General features: G+C 42.1%; 1 protein-coding gene across 16 annotated transcripts in view; it reads left to right on the top strand.

Moving 5' to 3' along the window:
* The window catches only part of TSPAN4 (tetraspanin 4), a 443,521-nt gene that overhangs the window by 224,405 nt on the left and 191,512 nt on the right, over positions 1 to 27,604 (top strand). For 5 of the 16 annotated variants that reach the window (XM_071809029.1, XM_065839659.2, XM_071809025.1 and 2 more), the window contains exon 2: positions 20,407 to 20,486. The exons of 5 other annotated variants lie outside the window; for them this stretch is intronic. In XM_071809029.1, the coding sequence (XP_071665130.1) occupies positions 20,424 to 20,486 (63 nt within the window). In that variant the 5' untranslated portion in view covers positions 20,407 to 20,423. Of the gene's footprint in view, positions 1 to 19,531; positions 19,817 to 19,863; positions 20,487 to 27,604 lie in introns of those variants that run through there. 6 more of the 16 variants (XM_071809026.1, XM_071809024.1, XM_065839661.2 and 3 more) reach the window with 3 other exon arrangements.

Here is a 27,604-nt window from a genome sequence, read left to right as displayed (position 1 = left end):
TCATTCCAGTCAGAAATTACCTTTTATTAGTTTTCTTTGGAAGTGAGAGTATACTGCTAAAATGTAGTATGTGCTTGTGAAACCAACTGAAGTGCATTTCTCACCTTTGCAATACGATATATGACTCCTCCAACGTGAGGCTATTCAGGCTTTCAGCTTTGTAGCTTTTTGGAAAAATTTTAATGAGAACTGGGGAAAGATACTTTTTAAGCTGTGTAAAAATGCATTGTTTACCTATTTGTCGTTCCTTTATTTGTTATCATGCATGACAAAAAATTATAGATGTGAATATTAATATAAGGGGTGGCTTCTTTATTGGATATGCTAAGCAACTGCATTTGGACATTAGTTCCTCTAAATCTTGTTTGTGGTAAAATATGATTTATGCTGCCAAATATGATTTATTAAATATGTCTTGATAAAGTGGATGGAACAAGATCTTTCTGGGAGTCAAGAACATATTGATTTATAATATAAGTGTCAGTAACAAAGAATAAAAAAAGAGGAGCTGAAGGGTACATTTCTTGATATATCTTTCATGTATACCTTATTTGCTGTAACATCTGCTAACTATCTAGCTTTCCTTTAGCATTTGAAAATGCTAGCTTGTTAATGAATGTTAGTTTGTACTGCAAGACTTAACTACATTGTATTATGCTTCCACATGAATACATTATAAAATAATTAATTGACTTAATCTGAAATAACTTGTAGAACCTCTAAGCTTGATTATTGACATTTAGGTAGTTTCAAAGGTGTTTGCTCGCACCTTTTCAGCATAGATATCTGTCATCTGTAAATCATGAACTCTTCCTATGTGGAGACCTGTCATTGTGGCTGAAAACCAACTTGTTCCCTTCTTGCAAACATGCTTGAATACGTTCAGAGAAGGGCTGTTGAGAGAGGGAGGGGAGAGCGGGGCTTGGAGTGAGGCTCTCTGCTGTGCAAGGAGTAAAAAAACGGGGAGCAATTTACCCAGACAAGTGAGTCCAATGCTATAGTTTTGCATCAGCATGGTCAGAATGCAGTGGTCACCACTGCGGAAAAGCTGTATGATTAGGAAATGCAAAGCTATTCAATACTGCGTGTCCAAATCCAATTAAATTCTTGTCTCAGGCTGTGTGGCTAGCAGCTCCTTTTGGTATTTAAGGTGTGATTTCTTTAAGCAAAGCTATATGATGACAGTGTGTCTCACTCCTTTTTTCTACCACCACCTGTCCATACTGTATTTCCCCATTTCTGTGTTGTCTTCCCTCACTTATATTGAGTGCTATTTGTAAGTGATTTACTTTAGGACAATGCCAAGATTGCTAGAAAAGTGGCAGAACTCTATTTCCATTTGCAGACATGCCTTAGAGGAATGAAGTCAATACATAGGCTATAATACTTGTTCTGGTTGAAGTGAGTTTTCATCCAGACTGTGTAATGATAGAGCACAGAATGAAATGATTAGCCACATGCAATTGTTTTTCTAGTAAAAGCAGAAAAAAAAAAAAAATTGAGTGAAGTCTAGTAGTTGTTATGGTATCTAACAGTAACATTGACTTCTTGCCCAGAAAAGCTCTTTCTTGGTACCCACTGATACCAATAAAAAAGTATCTTGGCATACATTATGTATTGATGACTTCATGTTCATGTTCCTTGTGTTCAGTCAGTTTTCAGGTTTCTGTTGGGTACCTCCTACTTATTATAATTATGCTGTTATTACTACTATCATAGAGCATGTCCATCACCAGTAATGTTGCTCTGATACATAGAAACCTCAACAAGTTGTGAGCTCTATATAAATATATGGTGAGAGGCGGTGTATAAAAAAAGAGCTGGAGAGCAAAACTGAAGCATGGGGATTGAATAACCTACCCAGTACTGGAGGTCTGTGTCAGAGGTTGAATGGAAACTTCATTTCTGGCTTCAGTCTGAAAGCCTACCTAATTTTGAGAGACAAAGTCTTAGTCCTTGTTATTTTGTCTGCAAAGCAGACTGGCTCCTATCTTTCCCTTCTTCTAGTAAAAGGTCAGATCTAATCCCCTCATTCAGCACATCAGGAGGCACATCAAGTTTTTTGAACTCGACAGTCTCAGTGTAGAAGGGCAGCTGTCAGTAAAGTAGCTGCAGATGTCTGATATTTAGCTATTTCACATCTATAGGGAGATGGCTTTAAATTATTTTTAAACGAACAGGTTTCTCAAAAGTTGCCTCTGCTCTTCAGACTCATAGGCAGACCTCCCATTGACTTCAGCAGGTGCTGGATCAGCCCACACAAGGAGAAGGAAAAGAACATTTGAATTTTGGAACAAACACTAGCTGAGCTGATAAATTGTTTTCTCATTGCTATGGCTATGTGGGTCTCTATGCCAGGGAACCGTTCTGCCTCCTTGTCTTCCCTCATCTGCTTAAGGGAAATGCAGTACCGCACTGTGTCTTCATTCAGACCATGCCTCTTCCAAAAACACTTTGAAAACATAAACCAGGGCTTTGATGAACAGCCTGAGACAGAATAAACTATGACATTCAGCAGCAATAGGAGGCTATAACAAAACATGTATTTAGCAGTAGTGTCCTGATATACCTTTGCCTGAAAGGAAGAAAAAAATCTAAAAGCCAGATTCTCAAATTAAGCTGGCTTGGGTACGTCGATTGGCAGGTAGCAAATAACAGTGTGAAGTGACTTCTGGCCCTTACTGGCTGCTTGCCTTGAGAGAGAAAGGAGCCAGCCATGCTCCCAGATGGAGAAGCAAGAGGGAGTCTAACATCATGACACGTGAGGTTCCTCTGTGGATGCTGAGACCCAGCTGGCAGCTGACTCTCCAGCGAGGCTGGTGACAGCTTGAGGGAATGGTATCTCACCTGTGCCATAGCAGCACAAACTATGCGAGTCGAGTCTTGGCAGAGATAGCTCAACTGAATCAGGAAAACAGATCCCCTACTCAAAGAAAGGGGAGAATGTAAGCAAATCCCAGGGTGCAGTTCAGAAATGCTGCTGCGGGTATTTTCCACCACAGCACCAGGAATGAAAAAGGCAGCATATACATGGGGGAGAATTACTTCAGTGGTGGTGCTTGCCTGAGTGGAAGCCTCTGCAATTTTGAGATGGTTGGCTGGGTTTTCAATTGGTGTAAATCCATCCAGTGCTTTTGATTTCCTTATAGTTGTTTTGCAGCAGCTGAGAATCTTGCTTATATATCTGAATCATGACTGAGGTGCGAGAGCCTCTGAGGGAATCATATCAAAACTTGATGGTTAGTTAGCGTATGGTTTTAAAAGCAGATCTAGTTTAAGTGAACAATGCTTCAATGCACCTATCTAGATAGAGATTTGATCCCTGATTCTAAAGAAGAAGAATGAGCTGTCAGGTTGCAGCTCAGCCCTGACAAAGTCCAACCCAAGAATAAAAAGTTTTATAATAAACATAAAACATGAAATTATCCAGTTCTCACGGGTATCAGTGAAATTCTTAGGATTCTGATTTTCTGTGAAAGCGTATACACTGACACGTTTGTTAATATATGTACTCATAAATGTACATACCAGAACCAAATTGAAACCTTTTAAAGGCCCAGGGAGCAATCCCACCAGGGAAAAGAAACTCCCAACTAACGTAGATAATTACATCAGAGAAGAATAGCAAATTGCAAAGCAATTACTTAAAACAACATGTTTTGTGACTGAAATATGTTTGCAACAGACTTGTGAAAAGACAGAAGATTTTCACATGTATAAATGGAAAACAAGCACTCAACTTGCACTGAAACCCATCTTCCCTATTTTATATATTCCATGATCCTTTTTCATTAAAAAATGATATACTGATAAAACCCAGTCATCTCATAGATGATCTGTAAATGCTAATGTAGACTTTTAGTCACCACTACATATAGAGTAATTGGCTGCATTGAAAGTCTACCTTGTAAATACAAGATGGTAGTTTAATTGTTGTGTAATTAATTCTGTTGCCATGAACACTGCAAGTGCTAGTTTACTTGCTGTCAAGTCACTCTGGTTATTTACTATCCTGAAATCCTTGCCTCTTCATCCTTTTCCTTTGCATACAAAGGGAAAAAACTGAGAAAGTGGGAGCTTTGTTTTCTTACTGAAAAGAGGTGAGGGCTGTGTGAGTGAAACCCTGATTTCCATGAGCAACCATCAGAGAAATCGGTAGGAACAGTTTGTGGCAGCAAAAGCCCTTTGACAAACCTCCTGTTCAGTGGCAAGGGGGAGGAGCAGCAACCTTTAGGGTTGCTTGGGGTGATAAGCAGGGGGATTTTGGAGGCAGTGCATTTTGGGGTCTAGCTGGTGTCAAGGGTGCTGGGCTTGTTGACACACTGTACGGGAACTATTATAGCTGGATTTGCAGGCCTGTCTGTGACCTCTGGACAATGAGGTGTGACACAGAGAGGCTCTTCCAGCCCCAGTGAGAGCAGGTGGTGGTCCTCGCTTCCCTTGCTGCTTCATGGGGGCCAGCAGTTGTCTGGAGAAGACCAAGGTTATCATTTCTTCCAGCCCTCATGTAAGGGAGGACATCCTGATGACGGATGTGAGGTACAGGTGCAGTTAAATAGGTTATTTTCTTTCCTTTGCAGTCACAGCCTGAAGGGCTGTCTTGCAGCCACACTTTCATTACAGCTCAGACTGTTATGACAGTATCACTGCCTGTTCCAGAGTTGCCACCTTGAAAGATCCTTATTTAAAATCATAGCCATCAAGCAGTCTAGTTAGCTAATTGTCGGAGCTTGTCATGCCATGTAATTAATTTTTGGACAGCATTCAGATGCCTCTTCAAGAGTGCTTAAGGGTATGTGTGGAATTGCATCTCTTCTGCCCTGTTACCCTGAGAATTGACTCACATTTCTTGCTGGTTCAAACAGAACTGCAGACATCATCGCTGTAGGTGTGGTAAAGATCTAAGATTAGGAGCTTCTGTAACCTGATCTCACAGAAAAAGCCTAGCTAACCTCACCGCTAGTGCAGGGATTTGTTCACAATGGGCTGGGGATGACTAAGGGGATTTTTTTAGTCTTACAAACCTGCTGTTAGGATTTTGCTTATTATAGGCTAATAACTCTGTCCTGGAAACACTGAGATGGGACAGCCAGCCTTCAAGTTAAAGTCTCTGTCTCGGATAGGAAGGATAAGGCTTCAGCATCATGGGTTTGAGAGAGCCATGCTGCTCACTACTTCTGATGCACAGAGATGTTTGGATAAACAACTCCTTCTTGTGCCTAAGTGTTCATGCACTGCAAAGACCAGCCTGTCCCTGCCTCTGGCTGCATGAGGTGGGAATAAGCCCCAGAGCTTTGTTGATCTTGTGAAAAATAAAAAGCGCCTGTGTGTATACACACACTTTTGTTTTTTCTTGGAAAAAATGTCAACATGCTGCTTCTAATTTTCAGGCACTGTCATCCCGGGTGCAGTCCGTTGAATTTTGGGGTTGTTTTGTTTTTAAAGCTGTGTTATAGAAATTAATGTCAACATGGAAAGTGGTCTTTTGTTTAGAGTGTAATAACAAAAAATAATCTTCGAGGTCCCCCAAATGCTCAAACATTATTGCAGCAGAATGTTTTGCTTTTAAACGCTGTGTGCAGCACCTGTGCTATCCTGATTCATCCCACGATTTTCAATAGCATCCTGGTGGAGACAGAATAAAGCACAGCTCTCACTGGAGCCTCTGTTCTGTTAGAGCTCAGCATGGTCAAAAAATAAACTTAAATCATGGTGAAGTTGTTGAAGCCAATTCCTTTGAGCTGCTCTCAAACTGGGAGGAGATAGTCCTATAACACATAAAAAAAATCTTCATCTGCTTTTATGTTATTTCAGGAAGTGTAGACAAACGGGTCCAGGACTGAAACGTTTCTGTTAGAGGAAAACAGACTCTGTCAACAGAGTCCTCGTGTGGATGAATAAAACAAGATTAAAGCTTGCCAGAATTAAACTAGTAAAGCCTTTGCAGTGGCTTCTGAACCTGACCATTTCTGTTTGTCATACTCATCTCTTACTAAATACTGGCCCATAGCTGTGTGCCTTTCTCTGCAGCCCCCTTCAGGACTCAGGAGGCCAAAGTGAGATGACTGCTGAGTTATATACTATGCTCATCGCTCCTGGTGACAAGAGCTGCTTGTCTTAAAATTTCATCATCTTCATCTAAAGGAAGTGACCTTTCTCTTGATTGCTCTCTAGCAACCTCTGATTGCCCACATTTCAGATGTGCACAGTGAATCTTTGAGTTTTCTTCTTTGCTCTTTTGATTTGTTTTAAGAGAGGATCTAGAAGTGCAGTTCACCTTCTTAGGTGATAAGTAAAAAGGGAGATGAAAGCAGGTTGTGCCCTGAAAAGCACAAAATGTGGGTATGGAAGGTAAAGGAAAAAATGCTTTTCTCTGTGCAAAGAACTAGGGCCACTGAGAGATTTACAGCTATGCTATATAATTACAGGTGGAGTCTGGCAGAGGGCCAGCTAAACTTCTGCAGTAGCTCCCACTGATACAAGGCTCCTGATCTGCCGGCAACAGCTTGTTCTTGTTCCCAGTGGGCACTGTGCTTCCCCTGCCCCTCACTGCTTAGTGGTGTGCTGGTTTGACTGGAAACAACTTAATGCTGTTAGAAACTCTTCTTTCTCATAGCTCGCACGGTTGTTGTTTGGATTTAGTTTGAGGACAAGAAACTAACACCCCAGGACAGAGTCAGTGATTTTCTTCAAGTAACATTCCTCTCTCTGTGAGTTGGAACAAAGAGAATAGAAGAACTTACTGTTATCTTAGTTGTTTTCTGGGAGCCAACGAGATCTCTGCCTCCAGGTGTGAGGCAGCTGGGAAGGCAGGACATAGATGGGGCAGACCTTGACTGACATCCAGAATGATTAATGAGAATATTCTGTGCCATTAGTGTCATGCTTTATACTTTATGATAGTCAGATTTTCCAGCTAAGGAGAGAGGGACCCATTCTAGTTCTGCTCCATTTTGGCTGAGTTCTGTTCAGGAGTTCCTTGTTCCTTTAGTTTGGCCTTTTGCTATTCTACCATTTTGCAGTGGGCCTCTGGGCATTTTGGGCCTTTCTGCCGTTTTTTTTTTTTTTTCCCCCTCCTCTCTTCCCCTGGGATCAGCTGTTCGGGACCAAGGTGCTCACTTCCTGAGACCGGCTGCTTGGTATGGACAAGTTTCTGAGGAATTGCAGCGAGTATCTTTTATATTCTAATTCAATTTTATACATATTAGTAGTAGTTGTGGTATATAAGTATTATTATTTTATTAAACTGTGTTTATCTCTGTCCATGAGTTTCTCCTTTCCCTTTCGATCGTCTTCCAGATTTGGGGTGGGAGTAGGGGGAGTGAGCTATCATGATTATACCATGCTATCAGGTAAAAAAAGCTATCAGGTTAAACCACAAGTGCCTTCCAGTGGCTCCAGCCCCATATAGATCACTTCCCAGCCAGCTTTCCCTGCTATTTGGGCTTCTCCATCAGTTCTCAAGAGCTTGGGACATCATAGCCTCACATATTATTTTAGCTGACTGTTCAGTAACACCCTTAACATTTTGCAAACTTGGATGCAAAATAGCACGTAGGCTCTGTGTATTGATCTGATAGGTGGGGCCAGATGATCTTGACAGAATCTCTTTGACAAGGTGGGTAAATCCCACCTGCTGTTTGGCAGCAGCAGAGGAAAACCTGCAAGTTGGTATTTCCCTGCTGGGGAAAGCAGCCATAAGGGAACATTGCCAGGTTGAGCTCAAAGCAGTTATCTGGAACCACTGGGACTCCAGGAAGAAAACAAGAAGCTTTTGTAGTCAGGTCTGTCTGTTTATGAGCTTCAAAAAGCAGCAGAGACCAGACTGTCCCAAGGGCCAGGGAAAGGGGAACCTCTTGTGTAATTCCTCTGATCTGCAGGTTTTGTTATGTGGATTTTGTGATTTGTGGTTTAGGATTAGAAAGACCAAAGACCTTTTAAGTATGGATTTCATTCTGCTGATTGTGTCATCGTCCACAGATGTGGAGCCAGCCAGTGTGTAGCAGACCCTTCATCAACTAATTAACTCGAGTTGTCAAGCTGCAATCAGTGAGTTGCTCTCATACTAAAATAATAATGATAAATTCCTCTCATCTGAAGTTGTCAGCTTCCAGCTGCATGAGGCACGAGTTTGCAGGATCTGTAACTTACTCCATGAAGGAAAATCAAATTGCACCTCTGTCTTGCCAAAGCCAGTTTTGGCTTGGTTCCCTTTCTAGCAGTTTGCTGTTGGAGGAGCAGCTAAGGCCAGGCCAAGGATTATACCAGGACTCATAGCAGGGCTAATAGCTGCTCTCAGACCGCCAGATGCAGTGTACTGCACCGGTGTGAGTTCTATTTGTTTCACAAGGAGTGGAGAACAAGCACTCTCACTGAGCCAAACCAGGGGAATTTCACACTGCTGGAGCTCATGTTTTTCTGCTTTCAGTTGCTCATTGATAAAATGATGATTGTTGGTTTCTTTTGGATGCATTTTTTAAAATTTGTCTGAAAGGTGTGTGTTTCTCTTGAAATTCTTCCTGTAGTTACTCTGTGAGGCAAGAAAGGTGCACATTTCACTACAGGGCAGTGTCTAACACCCATCTGAAGGAACAAGTGAGCAGAATGCCTTTGGGATCGCTTGTCTGGCCCACAGAGCTGGCAGGCCAGCAGGGAGCCCTCGCAGGCTCTGGTGAGCATGTCAGCCCTTCTCCCTTCCCAGTACTTGGAGCTTTAATGCTGTGTTGCATCTTCCCTGTCATACTTCTCGTACCTGTCTTGTCTTAAACAGATAAATAAATAAATCCCACTCCACAGTGGTGAAGGAACTCTTGAATTCAACCCTCCTCCCTCTCCATTTTGCATTAAAAAAATTAATGCCATCTCATCTGAGTATGAACAATTTATAGCAGTCCTGCTCACAGCACTGTCCAGGCATCAATGGGAGCAGAAGCTTGTTCCAAGATTTGCCTGGACTAAGAGCAGTCAGACTTTGGAGGTATTGAGATTGGAAGAGCACCTTGCAGTGATTTCAGTGTGTTTTTGATGAGGCTCCAAACATAGTACGCTGTTTGAGCCAGGCAATGAGTATAATTATCTTCTGGGTATTTTCACTTTTCGCTCTTCCGAATAAATTCAGCATCTTGATTCTTGGCATGTGGAAAGCAACAGAGGTACAGTTTTGGCTTTGTAGTGTCTGATCCCTGTAGGAATTGGTAGAGTTGTGTTACAGTTTGTTTAGCTTTTCTATTTCCAAGCAAAATGGAAGCAAACAAAATGATTATTTGTTTGCTTTATCCAGACAGACTTTGACCAAGGTATTTGTGTTGTCTTGTAAGAAATAATAACTAGCTTTTATGGTAATGAATCTCTTTGCACAGTGTAAACATAACAAATAGAAATTAAAAAGTACAGTTTACCCTACAGCATAGGTTTGGGTGACACTTAGGTTACAAAACATCTTAATTAAAGCTTTATAGGCTCATAATTATGCATTATTTGAGAGAAATACCATTAGCAATACCAGAGCTATGCAGAAACTTAATATGATCTTCAGATACCTGGAAATATGTGTAAAATGAAGATATTTCTAAGGAGGGCTTCTTTCTCCATCGGATAAGAAATCCTGTCTAAAGGCAGAAATGCAGAATACAGAAGTCGGGAGGGCTGGTTCTTCTTTCTGCCTTTTTTTTTTCCTGTGTGTGGAAATGTTCCAAATCACTTTTCAGTTGGCTTCTTGATGATCTGATGCAGAAATCATTTTTAGTATATAAATCTGCCTTCATAAATATCCTCATAAATATAACACAGTAAACAAACTGTTTGGAGGTCAGAATACAGAAGAGGTTGACCTTGCATTTTTAGCAGTTTAATTTATGTTAGGGCTTAGATTTAGCAGGATTAAATCTTGCAAAGGTCCTGTGCCCAGTGTTTCTTACAGAGTAGGAGTATCTGAAAGTCTAGTGCAAACCAATAGGAATCAGCACAAACACACAAGTAAAAATACAGGTGCAAATCTGGTTTTGATTAAATCCAGAATCTTAGCCAGTGTGCAAAACAGGTGGTGACTTTAAACAGATACTTTGGAAGTACCTTTTCAGTAAGAACCTCTAAATTCATGCACTGCTTCTCTTTCATTCTTTCACATTAGAGTTCTAATTTATGTCCTTATTTCTGTCCAAACAAAGCCCCACAATTAAAGTTAAATAGAATTAAGAATTAATACAATAGAGGTGAGTTTCTTATTTTTTTAGACAGTTCAGATTTGCTGAATTAGGGCTTCTGTATTATCTTTGGTAACTGACTATAGGTATGTTTTGCAATACAGGTATCACACCTGTACTGCCTTAAAATGCAGGTACCTCTTCTTTCTGTGTAGATGTACCCTTCCTTAGAAAAATGAGCTTATTTACAGATTTTGACAGTGAAATACAAAAAGAGCTAGATTGTGGTGATGTGAACAAATAAATACACATACATGGTTTCCAGTGCAGGTGATAACTTTTTCTTCCAAAAGAGCATTTTTATTTCAAGCATTATCACTATTATACTCAATAATATGTGTTTTATGAGTGTAAATCCTAGGCTGTTGTTTTAAATTGTTTACCTGTATGTGTTATCTGTTCAAAAATATATTTGAAAGTATGTATGCTGGTCGTGCTTGTGAAGTTATTTTTGACTGTTCACTGTTATGAATGCTCAGAATGGCAAAGCAGAAAGCCGAAGTTTGTGCTCCTACCTAAATTTTATTTTATTCTACAGCAGAAGCTCCTCTCTTTTTGCTTGAATGGTTACAGAGATGTCAGGGCTAAGAGATCCACATTTTTTCACTTTTTCTGTGTGGGATGATATAAGCCCTGTGATTCCTTACAACATCAAGAAAAGCAATCATAGTTGATAACAAAATATGCAAAAATATACATGGCCAGTGCATTTTCTTTGTACAGGTCCATTCCATTTTAATATCAATATTTGATCATCACCTAATGTTTTTGTTTGTGATTCTATTTCAAACAGTCTTTTAATTTGCTGCAAGCTCTTTAATACTTCTGTTTTAATTTTAAGCTCTCCCCAGCACAGCTTGCATTGTAAGAAATGCGTTGAGTTGGTGTGACAGAACTTCCATGTCATAAAATATAATATTTGTTTGCTTGTTCCAAGAAATCTTTCAAGATGAAAAGATCATCTATTACTCCCTTAGGGGGTTACTTTCAGTCCTTTTTTGGATAAAGAAGTCTATTTATCTTTAAGTGAGGGTTTTGGAAGGAGCCTAAGGGAGTTAGGAGCAAGCTGAGGTCTTTTGGCTATAAAGAGAAAGACACAGACCTGGCACTGCAGTAGTAGAGGTCACTTCTCTGGCATGCCCTGGGGTCTTTGTGTGCTCACTCACATCTGTTGACTGAGTTTCTGGTAGGAGAGCTCCTTACCCTATTTCAAACCACCTGAAATAACTTGTTTTGGCTGAAGGCACCTCCCAGCCAGCTCTGCAGGTAAAGTAGTAGCCTGAAAGATGTGTGCTTAGGAAGCAATTCCTTCTGCTAGAGCAGCTCTATACTGAGTCCATCTGAATCTGCAGCCTTTTGAACACCGCATTTCTCATACTTAAGTACAATCCCGCTCACAAAAGCATTTAAGTGTGTGCTTACTATTTAAGTATATGAATGTCTCAATGCAGTGAAAAGTGTGGTGGAGTACCCTGCTGAAATGGGCTCTCCGTGACCTGATTCTCAAAAGTGCTGAGCACTTGGATCCCTTTGAGGTCAATGAACATTTCAGGGCCTTCATTGCTTTAGAAATGGAGCTGAAATATGATTATTTTAACTTTGCTTCATGCTCATATGCTTGCAAACCCCTGTTTTTAAGGATGCGAGACAAGAAGAGAATCCATTTTGAATCTTCAAGGGAAAAATACATGAAGATGTTAAAAGGCACACACCAGTTAGAGAACATTAATGAAACTTGGAATTTTTCTAAGTCGTTTTGTTTTGTTTGCATCTGCTTTAAAATACCTGCTTTCACAAACCATCACAACCATGTAGTTTAAAAGACTTTTGTGTCTGATTGATTGCTTTATACTTGACAGAAAGATCCTGAATACCACGTGTGTGTTTGAAGTGGTATTTCTTTGAACATCAGCCGATCTCTCAGGTTAGAGGAAGCAACCTGATTTTAAGAAAACTAGCACATAAATTGCATTTGTGGTGCTAAGGCCTGCTGACACTGCAAAGATAGGTCTTGACAAAGATTTTCTTTGGGCCACAACTCATCTTGTAGGGAGTGTCAGATGAGTGCTTTATTTCTGTTCTTTCATTCTTTATTACTGAGGGCATTGGCAGTGGAACAGGGCTTCTCCTTCTCCAGGAGTTCAGTGACTGGCACTGCTTGTCTAGCATCTGCAGCGATAACCCTCTCTGTCCAGGAATGAATATGCAGAATTTGCTGGGGAAACAGGGAATCTCCTTACTTAAATTTTATATGATTGGACGAAAGAAATTGTTAGCAAATAACAGGATGATAAAAGCCCAGAAAGCACAAATTGCAAGGGAGCTCTGTGGTGCACGGTGTTTTGGGGCCACATCCCAAGTCATTTTTTAAAGAGATTTGTTTGTTTTCTTAGTCTGACTTGGCACCAGTTCTTCTGCATGCATGTGTGCTCTCATCACTGAACACGTAGATGCTCAAATATGGGTGAAGGAAATGCCTTCAGTGTGAGTCGTGCACGTTCCACCACCATTGTGTCTGACTGCACAGGCAGAGGTGATGAAAATCGTTATGCAGATGAAAGCACATCAAAAGCAGTGAGGTTTCTGCAAAAGTAACTTCTGCACAGGCTTAAATAAAGAGCATTGCAAATCATACCCAAAATATTTTCTCTGTCTATGATTATGTTTTTTCCATAGCAACTAATTATGCCATAAACCAAAGATCATGACTTTAGGTGGTATGTGAACAGAAGGAGATGAGCTATTAAGTATTGAAGATCTTATTTTTTCATGCAAATTTCCTTATTTATAAAGGGAAAAAAAAGAAAAAAGAAAGAAAATTTAAAAAACCCACAAACCTGAACTCTGCTATATAAGTGAAATTGCTTCTGACTGGAATATTTTTTCAAAGTTTTGTTGGAGGCATCAGTAAATCTTTAAAGGAGTTGCAGGTACAACTGCAAATATTAAAAGATCTTTGCATTAGCTGAGAAAATCTCTGTAACATCTGACTTTCTCCTCCTGCCCATGCAATCCAGGGCCCAACCACTTTCCAGCAAACAAAGCCTTTTACAGATAATGAAATTGCTAATGGACGAGCAAGGATTCTGGAAATAAAAGTGAAGGTGTGTGATCTTCTTACATACATGATAAGTCTGAGGTTTCAGTGAAACATGCTCTCTGCTGCTTGACTTGTTAAAAAAAACATTGATATTTCTTTCTACAGTAAAAGATTCTTGAGAGATCCACGACTTACAGCCCCATGGTAATACTCCTTGAGCTGGAAGACCTGCTGCCCAGAACAGGACTGATGGTGGTTTCATTTACCTGTTTCTTAGGGGCCTGCTTTGACATGTCTTGCTTTTGGTTCAGGAACCAGCTTTATGGCTTCAAGTCTGACCCACTCATGCCTCTCTTAAAGTGTTTGGCAACGTGTCAGCACAGGCCCTTTGCACCATGAGAATTTTTAGCAGAGAGCAGGATTTAGGAAGGAAACCCTTTGGTTGCTTCTTCTTAGCTTTGTATGAGCTGTCAGAAAGGGGATTGATATGCAGGGACACTGTCGCCAGATTTTTCCATTGCTGAGCCTGTGGATACAGATGCAGAGAGGTAATTGTATGGTGCTGACTCAATGCCTAGGTTCACCAGTCATGTTCATAGAATCATAGAAAGGTTTCAGTTGGAAGGGTCTTTTAAATGTAATCTAGCCTAAGCCTCCTGCAATGAGCAGGGACATCTTCAGCTAGATCAGGTTGCTCAGAACCCCGTCCAGCCTGGACTTGAATGTTTCCAGGAATGAGACATCTACCACCTCTCAGCAACTTCCAGTATTTCACCACCCTCATTGTAAAAAATTATTCCTTATGTCTGGTCTGACTCCACATTATTTTTAAAACCATTACCCCTTGTCCTATGGCAACAGGCCCTACTAAAAAGTCTGTCCCCATCTTTCTTATAGACCCTTTTTAAGTACTGAAAGGCTGCAATAAGGTCTCTCTTCTCCAGGCTGATCAACCCCAACTCTGTCAGCCTTTCCTCACAGGAGAGCTGTTCCAGCCATCTGATCATTATTTTCATGTCCCTCCTCTGGCCCCTCTCCAACAGGTCCATGTCTTCCCTGTGCTGAGGACTCTCTGGATGCAGCACCCCAGGGTGGGGTCTCACCAGAGCAGAGTAGAGGGGCAGAATCACCTCCCTTAACCTGCTGGCCACTCTTTTTGATGCAGCCCAGGATACAGTTGGCTTTCTGGGCTATGAGTGCACACTGCTGGCTCACACCCAGTTTTTCATCCATCAGTACCCCCAAGTCCTTCTTCACAGGGCAGGTCTCAGTTTCTTCATCTCCCAACCTGTATTTATACTGGGGCTTGCCCTGACCCAGGCACAGGACCTTGCACTTGGCTTTGTTGAACCTCATTAGGTTCACATGGGCCCACTTGTCCAGCTTGTCCAGGTCTCTGAATGTCATCTTGTCCCTCAGTCATGTCAACTGTACCGCTCAGTTTGGTATCATCTGCAAACTTGCTGAGAGTGCTCTTGATCCCACTGTCTGTGTCACTCATGATGATATTAATCAGTACTGGCCAGGACTGAGCAGAGACTGCAGACCTACAGCAGTGCAAGGCTGTCAGGTTAAAAATCATATTCTCACTCTACTTTGCCTTGCACTTTTAGTCATTTATATTCATGCAAAATGAATATACAAAAGCAAACAAATCAAAGGCTCCCTCACAAGGTTTTTTTTCTCCTAACCACATCAGACAGCCTGGCCCTGAACTTTGGTTCACCCTCCAGTCAGAAAAGGCAATGTTTATCTTAGTCTTTGAAGGAGATACATTTTTTACAGAGCCTGCATTGGTGAATGAAACGTAACCAAACAGCAGCTGCTAAGAGTTCACTGGGGCCAGGGAGAGAAGGGTATGCCCGCTAGGCATGTTGCTGAAGAAGAGGACAGGCAGGGCCAAACAGCTTGGATTAATGCTTTCATGTGGTGATCTCAGTATGTACATGAAAGTAGAGAGTTAACTGTTTGGAGTGTATTTATCAGTTGATCACCCTTATCTCATTTTAATGCTGTGATGTGAAGCGAAGTTAATAACACACAAAAACCTCCAGATCTTGTAGTAATATTTGATCTTAGACATTTTGTTCACTGAAACTACTGGGAAAGACTGTCACCTCTCATATGCATGTCTTTGCACACCCCCTGTTGCAGAACAGAAGCAGTTGTCATGTACATACCGTGTATTTATATAGTATATATCAGTAATAGCTTCTAGCAGGATTTTTTAAAATTTATTTCATGGATCACTTCTTAACAGGTTTTATGAGATGCTCACAAACAGGCTACTGAGGTTAATGCAAAGTGGGTTATTCCATTGGGAAAATGGAGCAGGTATGCAGAGGTCTTGACAGTGACAAGAGGCATTAGTAGAAGGAAAACTAGTGCAGGCATTGAAGGACAAATAAGACTAAATTAATGAGGAAGTGAGTTAGTGTCTGTATTTTGTGTGACCTGAAGTGACTGGTGTTTTGTGATCATGAGGGTTAAATCATGGAGCAGGATGAGAGAGCAATCTTCCAAACGGATAAAAGTCAGGCTTAATCCAAAACCTGTTGGTTTCAACTGATGGTTCCTTTTGGTCAGAGTTCATCACTCCCAGCAAGGCACAAGGAGGGGAAGCCCTGGATGTGGAATAGGGCAGGAAGCAACCGGGTCTGGAAAAACATCGTGCACCAAAAGAGGAGCCAAAGGTGAGCAGGGGGCCGAAGAGGCCTGAAAAGCAGCTTTCATGCAAATTATGGGGACATGAAAGTTATTTAGGGATCCTCAGTTGAATGTTTTGACACATTAACCATCATTTGAGCTCAGGGGACGCACACAAAGCTTGCTCAGGCCTCGGCAACAGAGGTGTCCCTGACCTGGGGATCAGGGCCCAGCAGCACCGCCTGGCCTCAGCCCCACCTGGGACTTGCTGCTGCTGGTGTCATGGGCAGCACCGCATGCTGTCACATGTACCTCATCCCAATGGACCTGGGTGTCTGTGACACCCTTTAAAGGAGTGACTCACCTGCCCACAGGTAATGGCCACCTACCCTGCAAGGTGGCAGAGCAGAGGGTGGGAGCAGCGGTGGTGGCCTCAGCTGTGAGAACAAATGTGGGTAGATTTGGCTAAGGGAGGTAGGAGCGTGGTATGGTGCCCGTGGTGACTGCAAGCACAGGATGAGGTGGCAGGTAGGAAGTATGAGCTAAACAAGTAGGTGTGTGTCTTCAGGTGATAGCTGATGCCTTGGATGAGGCTGTACTGAGAATGAGTGTGAGGGTTAACACAGTTAACAGATCTACTGCTGATGCCCAAACCTTTTACAGTTTCTACCTATTGCCCAGAGCTCATCTGATACTGTTAGAGTGCTGCCTCTGCTTTTACAAGGCCAGGGTTTTGGCTGGGGACATTGAAAGGTTGCCAGCCCTCCACTCAAAGCAGCAGGGACAGAGTTGTTACAACATAAATGGTAGCGTGCCACCAAAATCAATACAAATTGAACCTCTCCTGGCGAGACTGCACAGTGCTTGCTTTCTTGTCTGGAAGAATCAATATGAATTGGCCACAGGACAGGAATCCACAGATGCAGCTGAGGAGAGAAATAGTACATGGAAAGCCGAGATGAACAGAGGTCACAAGGTCCAGGCTGTGATTTTTAGGCTCAGTCATTAACAAAGTTTTGTGAAAACTATAATTCACCTGTCCTTTGAGTCACCCTCATGGAGATAATGGCCCAGCAGCATGATGATCCTCAGATTTATTCTTCTTGGTTCTGGCTTAAATGTTAGTATGGGTCCTAGCATGACCCTGTCCCTTTCATACACTTTCCACCAGAGATAGGCAAAAGTAGAGTACATGAGCCCTTCTCTTTTTATTGCTTTTCCTCAGTTCCCATGCAGGGTCTTACTCCTTCATATAAGCATGTCATCCAAGCCACAGTTACCCTACTGCTGCAATGCTGCTATGTCAAGGATTTCCTATTTATGCTGGTGACGCTGACTGGAAGATTTAATAAAAGTATCATTCCAGAGGTGTATAATGGCTGTATCCCAAATGACTGTTTCTAATTAGCTGTTGATATTGGCACGAGAAAGAAAAACGACGACAACCTGAGAGCTAAATTTTACACTAGAGTGCCTTTGAAAAGTTGTCATTTCAATAAGGTGTGCTAGGGAAGGGTAGTGGAAGGAGGCTGGGATAAAAGTACCCTTTATTTTAAGCATCATGTAGGACCTCTGTCTTCCTTGTGCATTTTTCTGCATCTGTCTGAAATATACCCACTCTGCCAATGTATATTATTTTTATTTAAAAGCAGCATTTAGAAACCCTCTTTCCTACCTCAGATCTTGGCTTTATAAATTGCTACACCCATATTAAGGACTGCATTCTCTTGGGGATGGATGATTTCTCACCTTAAGAAAAGGTGAAATCAAATTATTTCTGCCTCTTTTCTTATTCAGATAGCAGTAAGTGAGCTGGTTTTGAGCATTCAGATGTCTAGTTTACAGTAAATATGCCAAATTGGCCTCTGTTATGTGCTTGCAGTACTGTGGCCACCTTTGTTAAATAATGTTTATCTGACTTGACACTATTTCAACATAATCTGTATACAGAGCTGTACACAGTTTTTCTTTTACCATTTAATATGAAGCTTTGTGCATAGGCATTTCTGTATACTGACAAGGGACACAGAAAATAGTTGAATAACCTTTGGGTTTCCATTGCCAAACTGGTCTAGTTGCCATACAGACAAGGAGGAAGATTTAAGGCAGATATGTTTGGTGCCATAGCAAAAATAAATGGTATATTGGCAACTCAGACTGAGCACATATCTGCTTGCATAGGACCATCTTTATGTCCTAGGAAAGGAGGACTCCGTTCTAGGGACAGAGTTTATACTGTACATGAAAAGAAGGGAGGAAAAGTAGAATAGTGAGCTCCATCTTGGCTATGGGGTACCTCTGTTCTTAGAGGTAGGGAAATTAAAATGTGGAAAAGTTGTAAGTCATCCAAAGTTGTTGAAACAGATGGCACAGGAGTTATTAGCCTTGTGTTTTGTGCTCAAGTTCTTTCTCTCTAAAGCTTGCATAGGCATGCCCAGCGTATTTATAGTTTGTGGAGTAAATGAAGGGAAATAATTAGACTCTAGCTTTGCAGTTTGTAAATGAACAGAATCAGACAGTGGTTTGCAAGGGTGAACTGCTCAGGCTATGTGCAAAACCAACTCATTTTACTTTCACTAATTCATTCACTAATTTGCCTATGTCTGTTGATTTGTGCTGAGACTAGCGAGATGCTTCATACCAGAAACCTGTTTTCATCCTGATTAATGCTCTGCTGGGGCAAGCCTTTTAAAATATTAGCTAGTCATCTTAGCTTACACCCAAAGTAATGAGATAAGACAGCAGATGAGAGAAGGCAGAGACAGGCCATCCCATTTTACACATGAGGAAGTGGCACATACGGAGACAAAGTGAGTTACACAGGGAATTTTGGGCAAAGATGGTAAATGAGTCTTGCTTTCCTGAATGTTGATACTGTAATTACCACAGGTTCAGTGAGACATTTCCTTTCTGAGAAAGTTGTGTGTGGCATATTTTCCACTCTTTACTGCCTGTGGGAGTAGTAAGATTTTAGGGAAGTGTTCCCCGATGTACAGAGTACGTGAGTTACCTGCAAGGGGAGACAGGCTGCTGCAGAAGCAAATGAGCTGGCCATACATTTTGCTGAGGGATGATTCCGTGGGACTGAGTAAATGAAGGGAATTCTGGTGGCAGGTCTGCGGGGGAACAAACGAGGTTTCCGGGAAGGAAAGCACAGCCTGTTCTGACCCCGCTTCCCCCAAAGCATCCCGACGCTTAATGCATAAGAAATTTTTACAACAGTTTCTTATTCCCGTTTCTTTGAGCAACACTGCCTGTGTATCCGAGCAGCCCATTTTAAAGCCAACTGCACGTCAGGCTAGATCTCCGCGCGGTTACTCCGTGCTAAGAGTTTCTAAGCGGGGGGGACCGGCGGGCAGAGCCGGGCGGCCCCAGACCCGCTCCAGCCCGGGGCTCCCGCCGCCGTCCCCGCCCGCGCTCCCGCCGGGCTGAGGCAGCGCCCGCCGCTTCCCGAAACCGAGGGGAGGTTTGTTATTGCAAGGTGGGGGGGGGCTGCGACAGGCGGAGGGGAGGGAGGGGAGGGAGCGGGGCGCGGGGCGAGGCGGCCCTTTCCCGGCCTCGGCGGGAGGCGCGGGGCCGGGCCGGGCGCGGCGATGCGGGCGGGCGGGGAGCGCGATTGGCGCGGAGCCTCGGAGGAGTGGCGGCCGCGCTCTGAATGGAGCTGCGTGGCTGGCTGGGCACAGGCTCCCTTCGCATGAAGGGGACACGGGAATGATTACATTGAGCCGAGCGTCTCGGGACAGAGCCATGTGGAGAAGAGGAAAGGGCCACGGGAGCTGTTTGCCTTTTGGATAATTCCTGCCCTTGCCCACGGGTCTTGTGCAGCGGCACTCTCTTGTCTGTGTGTGGCATGTGGAGCTGGGGTTTTATATGGCATTTGCTATCCATGCGCGATCACACTTCCTTTTTTTAAAATTCATTGCTTTGGGTACAGTATATCTTGTTCTCTTTTTTTCTGCTCTGGTAGTGGGGTGGGTCGGGAGGGACGACTGTGACACCAGAGGGAATGTTTACTTGTGCAGAAGTCTTTCTCATGTGGAAGCACGCTGCTCCCTAACTCCTGGCTAAGCAGACTTCAGTTTGCCAACTTTGCTGTGCAGCACGCGTAACTCCTTGATAGGATGGCAGACAAGAGAACAGCTGGTGCAAAGCAATAGGGGATTCATAGCAAGGAGGAGGAAAGAAAATCACAAACCTTTCACCTGCACCATTGACATCCATCGATTGTCAGAACAGCAGTTGCGACAAGACGAGCTGAAGCCACCATGCGCAGGTCCAGCACGGATGAGTCGACCTATCACAGGAGCCCTTCCCTGGACAGCAAGGATTACAGTTTCCCAAATGGCACCTTTCGTCGCTACAGCAGCATGTATGGTGGCCAGTTTGGGGCTGCCAGCAACTCTTTTTTTGGATTCCACACCAACCCAGGCCCTAAGGCCACCAAGGCTAAGTACACGTCCCCCAAGGGAAACAAGTACGTTGTCTTTTACCTGGATCTCTCATTTATTTTTCTCCTAGAACTGAAGAGGTGCAGCATGGCTCACAACTGCCTGCAGTGTATCAAGTACCTAATGTTTGTCTTCAACCTTCTCTTCTGGGTGAGTACATATTTGAAACTGTGAGACAGTTGCATTTGTGTCTGCTCACAAAGACGGAAAGTGAACTTGTTGCTGCTTTAAACTTAGAAGTTTCAGCTTGGAAGTTGAACAAAGTGGTACCTAGGCTACACCTTCTATGGCCTCATTAATTTGTGTGGACAACAAGCTGAGGGTTTCCTTCACCATCTCAGACTCTGGCCTTCAACTGTGTTTCAAAACTGTGATACAAGGCAAAAGAGTGTGTTTACAGAGGCCGGTTGCATGAATGCTTTCATCAGTTTGTTCCAGTGAAAACTGCACACTCCTTTTGCTCTGATCTTTCATTCTTGCATGTACTTGCCTCAAAAGTTGGGCATAGCAAGAAATCACTGAGGCCATTCATGATTTTCAGGTCAAACACATGCTTACATGCATTGCTGTATCGCGGATGGCACTTGGTACATCACAACATGAAAGCCTGTATCAGGAATCTCCCAGTGATCATCCTCTGTCCCAGTCAGTGATGGCTCCTAGTGTTCCCATTTCCTCCTGGAGATGTCTCTGAAGGGTGGAGGGAGACCAGAGCCCTCCTCGCTTCTTCTGGGGCTGCTACTCTGTGGCAAGAGCATATCAAATCACTATGAGGCATGCATGTGTCAGCAGGACACCAGGACATATGGGTGTGCATCTCTGCGTCATCTTTATAATAAATGAGGTGGCTGTCAACAGCAGGGTGGTTGGGCATGTCACTGCCATGAAATGGAGCATAGGCTGTAGATGCAGGCTAAAGAAGCTCAGTGGGGGGTTCAGGTTACAAATGCTGTTTATCCTGTAAAAAAGGGAGTAGCATGATTGCTAGAGGAGGGGAAGAAGTGATTTCTAGTTCAAAGTCTCCTATCCAGATATGTATGTGGGAGGGTTTGTTGCAGGTGCCTTTAAATGCCTTGCTCTTCCAGAGTGGTTTTATTAACATGCTGAGGGAAATAAGGGGTATTGTGAAGTGACACCACTTCTGTCCTGGCACTTAAGGAGGGTGTGTGTGTTTGCATTTGGGTGTTACCATGCCCATATTACTGGTTGTCTGCGCTCTCATGGATCGTCGGAGGTATACGGAGGGTTGTGAGTGAGACAGAAAGAGCTGCTCTCTAGTGTGCGCTGCTGTACAGCTGTTTAAAACCAGGCGTGCTGCAGTGCTGGTGCATCAGAAAACATGAAGTGCAGGCAACTTCTGCTGACCTGAGTCATACCAAGGAGTCAGTATGTGATAAACTAGTGCAAGTCCACTGAATTGGCATGGTACTAAGCAGAGCTATGAAACACAAGGAGGGTACTCTCTTTACAGCCTAGATAAGCTGGTAGAAAGAGTGTTGGTAAAACTGCAGTCTGTCTTTCAACTCTAACTCCGGTTGCTTCTGCCTTCCTAAATATTATCTAATATTTATTGCAGCTTACTCCAGACCTTTCTGAAAGAGAGAAACACTATCTTTTAAGTCTCATGCCTGCCCAGACTGTCCTTGGTCAAGATTGTAGCGCTGACAGCCAGCTGAAGTGTGTGCTAGAGAAATGCAATAGGATGCTGGTGTTAATAGCTCTTTTCAGGACTATGCATGGCACTGCCACAAAGGATACTCGCTGCATTCTTATTCCTTTTACAATATTTATGTACTACTGAAGCGTATGCATATGATAAGAAGAGGTACTGCTCCAAGTAATGTGTGTGTATTTACAAAGGAGAGATGGCATATAATAATAAATCTTTGGCATGCTTTTCAGTAGGAAAGCCTTTGAGAGAGGATTTTTGTCTTTCCCCTGAAACCACCAAAGCTATTCTCAAATGCTTGGAGGCAGGGATCCCAAAAAGAGAGAATATCCACATGCCAGCTGGGCTCTCCATGAACTAAAGCACATGAGCAGGGGAGTGGTGGTGTCAAATACTGCAGCACGATTTCTGTTTTGTTTCCCTTTCACATGCTACCTGCACAGCAGGAGTGATTGATGATGATCATGTCCAAATGAGGTTTGCACAGCATGTAGTTGTAATAGATGCAGCTCTTCACCTTCTCACAGTGGAGAAAGTAACTAAAAAAGGTGATTTTAAGAAGTACTGACTTAAGCTGACCTATCTTTAGTAAAAGAAGAAAAATAAATCCATTTTCAGTGATCAAAAAATCTTGGAATGATTGCAGATTGATGATGCTGCTGTTTTGTTTTTCAAGTTATTATCAGTTATCTATCATGTTTTACTTTATGAAATTAAAGGAGAAGACAGGACTTCTCTTTGCATTCGTGCTCACAAAAGTTTTGCTGTCTCCACCTGTCCTCTCCACCCTTCTCTACATTGTTGGTTAGCGACAGACAATAGTTATTAGGAAGAGGAATTGTTTTTTTCATGCCTTGACCTCTAAATAAAAGTGGTAGTTATTTCCATGTATGGAGAGCAGTCCTTGCATTAAATGAATTAAATACTTGTTTCTGCTTTTTATTCTGTTTTGAACAAATCCTTTTATTTCCTTCAGAAATCGCATTTCCATTTTCTTCTTCCTTATCATTAACTCCAGTCCATTTTGTGCATCCCTACAGCCTATTTCCCAGTACTTCTAGCTATCTTTTCCACAGTGGGTCAGAAAAACACTCCTCAGCCCTATGCAACTCCAGTGAAACTGGTGCTGCGTTTCTGAGGAAAAGACCCTTTTCTTCTAAGTCTGGTGGATTTATAGGAAACAAAATCTCAAGAGGCCTCGATTTTAAACGTTCCTGGTGACTTTATTGGATTAGGTGCTGTGCTCATGCTGTAAAATTTTTAGAAGCTGTCATATAGCTGTGAAAACAGAGCAAATTTCTCCTCCCCTTTTTGATGGTTGAAGGGAACATAAAGCCCCTTCACAAGTGTCAGAGGCTGAGGTGCCTTATAAGTGTTGGTTCTGAATCAGTCCATTGATACAGAAGACCAGCAACTATTAATATAGAGAAAACATCTGATAATCCTAGAATAGCTCTTTTCTCCATGAAGAGTCTTGCATAAATTGCTCTTGGTGCCTTTGTAACTACTCTGGGGTATTAAAGTACTGAAACATAGACAAAACATTATTAGACAGCAGTGCTGCTGCTCTCATGGGGATTGCCATTCAGAGGCCATTTCCTGGAATATTGCCAGATACAGAGGACCCATCATCATATCACTGCACTGGTTTCTAAGCTCCCAAAATAACTTTTGTCACTTGATACATAATTCTTGCCTGACTTCATTCATTTTTATGGACTTCGATTTTCTTTTGCTGAATTGCTGAACCCTTGAGACTAAAGATTACCTCAGATGATCACAAAGCAGATTATTTTTATTTCATAATGAAATATTTGTATTTCACTGTGAAATACCCAGGGAAGAATACTTGTTTTCCACACTAGGTCCTCCAAACATCCAGAGTTTCTTTATGATAGTCAGTAAAATGAATTATTTTCTTTCTGTGCTTGTAATTCAAGGCTTTGCTTGCCTTTTTTTGTGTGTTTTGTTGTTGTTAAAAAAGGGTAGGAGCTATCCTGAGAGCTGAGAGAGTGCTATGGGAAGAAAAATGTCATCTCCTTAATCCTCCTTGGCTTATGCCAACATTCCCACTTTGACTTCTAACTCCCAAACCTCCAAGACTCAAAAAAGGAAATGCACAAGAAATAAAGAAATAAATAAAAGAAATAAAGAAATAAAGAAATAAAGCCTCCTTGTGTTTTCAGTGGCTCTTGCTTTCCTTAAGAGATCCCATGCTAGAGAAAACTAGCTAGGTTGGTAGTGATTTGCCCATAAAAGAACGGAATTCCTGTATCTGACTTCTTTAACCAATAGAGAAATTCGGTAAAGCACGTAATTTTTTAAATGATGTTGTTAGAAGACTAGTTATAGAGAGGAACCAGCAACAAAAGGAGACAAGTTTATTATTTATCAAACTTACCATTCCTCATTTCTACACGTGTGTCCTTTCTGTTGTCGAAACATACTGAAGTTCTATGCACTGTAAAGAAGTCAAAGTCTTCAAAATGGTATGTGAAGACTCTAATTCCAGTGGGTAGGCTCCCAGGGACCCAGGGGAATATTCTCTTGTAGCTTGAAAACTTGGGAGTTGCCATCTGCTGGACACCCTATGGCTGGGATGAGCAGCTTGAGTTCTGCTTTCCCCCTTTCCACCTAAAGAGATGAGGCAAGGCGCTTGGCCTGCTGCTTCATTTTGCCATTTGGTCCATATAAAATTCCCAAGTGTTACAGCCCTGAGAATGATGTATCTTGGGTCTGAGATACAAAGAGCAAATCTGAAAAGTATGGGAACACAGAGCCAAGGAAGTGGCTGGTAGTACTAGTGAATGCACTAAGGCCTCTGTGGATTCCAGGGGCCAGCTGTGGGTCTCTTCCTCTGGCTTTGCTGTTGATGGTTCGTGGGCCACAGTTTGGGAAGCTCTGCACTAATGAGTACTGCTGGCCTGGTGCACTAGTGATACTGCCAGCAGTCAATCCATGATCCTTGTGGGTCCCTTCCAACTCAGGACATTCTGTGATTCATTACTTGGATGTAATTGGAAAGAAGGACAGGAAAAATGAAAAATCCCTCATTACTGGCATAGTTTTCCTTCCTTGCACTTTGGTGACACAAGTATATCTTGCAAGGAGCTATGCAATTTTTTATAATATCTGGAAGACTGAGTGTGCAGGGCAGCTGGAAAAAGAAACAGCTTGGTCTGAAAATGCAGTGTGAGGCATTGGATGATCTTTGAGAGATCCTGGTGAAATATGGCCAGAGGCTGCAGGCAGAACAGTGTCTCTTCATTTCTTTGTACCTCGTTGGGAAACCATCTGACATTATTAGCTTGAGAGGAGAGCTGTTACGTGAGCTTATTCCCAAAGCTGGGGGATTTTGTGAGAGAAGAAGATGATTTTTGTTAAATTGAATTCCTTGTCTTTCATCTGCATTCTCCATCCTTCATCAGTCAGCTGAATGAGATTGATGGCTAAAACAGCCAGAAGCTCTACAGATTGTTAGTGGCTGAGCACAGCAATCATTTTGTAGTTATACTTGGCTGCAGTCTTAAGTTGGTGGAAAAAAAAATTGCTAATAGAGCAGTAAGCCATTTTAAAAGCAGGCCCACCATCTCATCATGATTATTTGTGCACATTCTCCTCCGATGGGCAAGGGCTGCCACTCATCCCATGGAGCTGAGCTGATCAGCTGGAGCTGCTGCATGTTGTTCTGCAGGGAAGACAATCACATGCCTATCAATTGGGTGGTGTTCTGAGAAGACAGTTTGATCAGAAATAAAACAGGCTGTGTATTTTCATATGTATAACAGGTGGATAAGCTATGACAAACAAAAACTTGATTAATCAGCAATACAGACTTTGCTTCTGTGTAATTAAAATGTGGGGAGTTTACCGCAGAATGTAATGTTCTCTAACTGCCTCCCAAGTCTCTGATTCACCGCAGCCTGATTGACATCTTATCTCTGCCTCTAACTTAGTGAGAGCTCTCCGAGGATGTGTTTTTAAGGAACATTGCTTTTAAAGAAAGGAGAGTCATTTGATACGGGAATTAGAGACTTCAAAAATGGCATTTCCACGAGAAGTCAAACTATTGAGGGCTAACATCAAGTGAGAGATAGAGGTGATTGTATTACCTGATGTCTCATTTTTATTGGGCGCCAATTAAAGCTTTTCCTGTAGCAGTGCCATTCATACAGTCTCTTCCCAGTGTGGATTCTTATGTCTGATAGGTGTTGGGGATTATGCTGGACTCTTATCTCCCAGTGAAGGCATTGCTGAGGGCTACATTTGCTACCTAAATCATATCTTCTGAAAACCTTTAGGAAGTGAATGACTTTGAAAGGGTGCCTATCTGTCAAATCAGGCTGACAGTGACAAATTGACTTAGAAGTTATTCATGGGGTACTCAGCCAACACAGTTCAATTTCATAATCTTATTTTTCTTAGGAAACCAGGCTCGAAAGCCTCTTAATAGAGGAGGAAAAAAATTGCCTTTAAGTTGACAATATAATAGATACTGTCTTCTAATTGCTAGCTGCGGGCCAGTTTCTGCTTCCGTTACTCAAGACAAAGAGTAAGTTAATTGCTTTAGGTAGGTTCGCTAACATATTGATAAGGTTTTGGCTGTGAGTATTGGCAAGGACTAAGCACCTTGCCTTATAAGTTTCACTGTCAAGTATACTCACTGTATCTAATTCAGAGGAAGATGTAGTACAAAAAACTGAGGAAACCCATCAGCAGATAAACACACAGGATAGAGCATGTTGCAGTTGTGGAGAAGATGGCCTTTTAAAAAAAAATGAGTGAAATGGCTGCAAGCATTGTTCCATCTTCTGGACAAAGACAGATACTAAATCTATTGCAACCATACTTTGAATTATACAGAGGAAGACAAAAGGCAGGTGAGATCATTTCTGTCATTATTTATCCTCCTCCGTATCTTGGCTTGAAGATTTTTTTGAAGGCTGGCCAGTGCTTCTTTCTTATATGTGATTTCTCATCATGGGGGCTTTGATCAAAGTTACAGTGACTACCACAACATAGGCTGTCACCTCACAGTTCACTCTGCCCATGTATTAGATCATTTTCATGCCCTTTAGGCATTTATTTTAGAATAAGAACCTTTTGGTCAGGGGTTTTTTTGTAACTCTGGACCCCCAGACTATCTGGAAGAATAAAATCCCAGTCTCAGTTTGTTTCCAGACCTTACTATTTCGAACCTGATAGCTATTAATAAAAACCTGATACCTATGTGATTTATTGACTTAGAATATAACTTTTGGCTGAGGTGGCAAATGCATACAAGTTACTATATGAATAATACACAGTATCTATATAAAATATATAAAGACATTTCTCTCTGGTATTTCTAGTGTAAAGTGAACACTGCTAGGTCAAAAATGAAATGTGGAGTTGGATGAAATGACTTCTGCATACTCATGCAGATTGGAGACAGTACATTGTATTTCTTAATACTGTCCTGTAATTGTTTCTCCAGAAAATGTTAAACCATTGCAAGATGCAACAGAAGTAAATGAATTGAAATTGCAGTCTGTAATTAGACTGTCATACTGTAACACATCTTAAATCTGTCTTCAATAGAAAACTTAACACCCTCCAA

Source organism: Patagioenas fasciata, chromosome 5, assembly GCF_037038585.1.
Source record: "Patagioenas fasciata isolate bPatFas1 chromosome 5, bPatFas1.hap1, whole genome shotgun sequence".
Classification (NCBI taxonomy): Eukaryota; Metazoa; Chordata; class Aves; order Columbiformes; family Columbidae; genus Patagioenas; species Patagioenas fasciata.
Note: the sequence above shows the minus strand (reverse complement) of the source record. Positions and strands in the feature narration are given on the sequence as shown.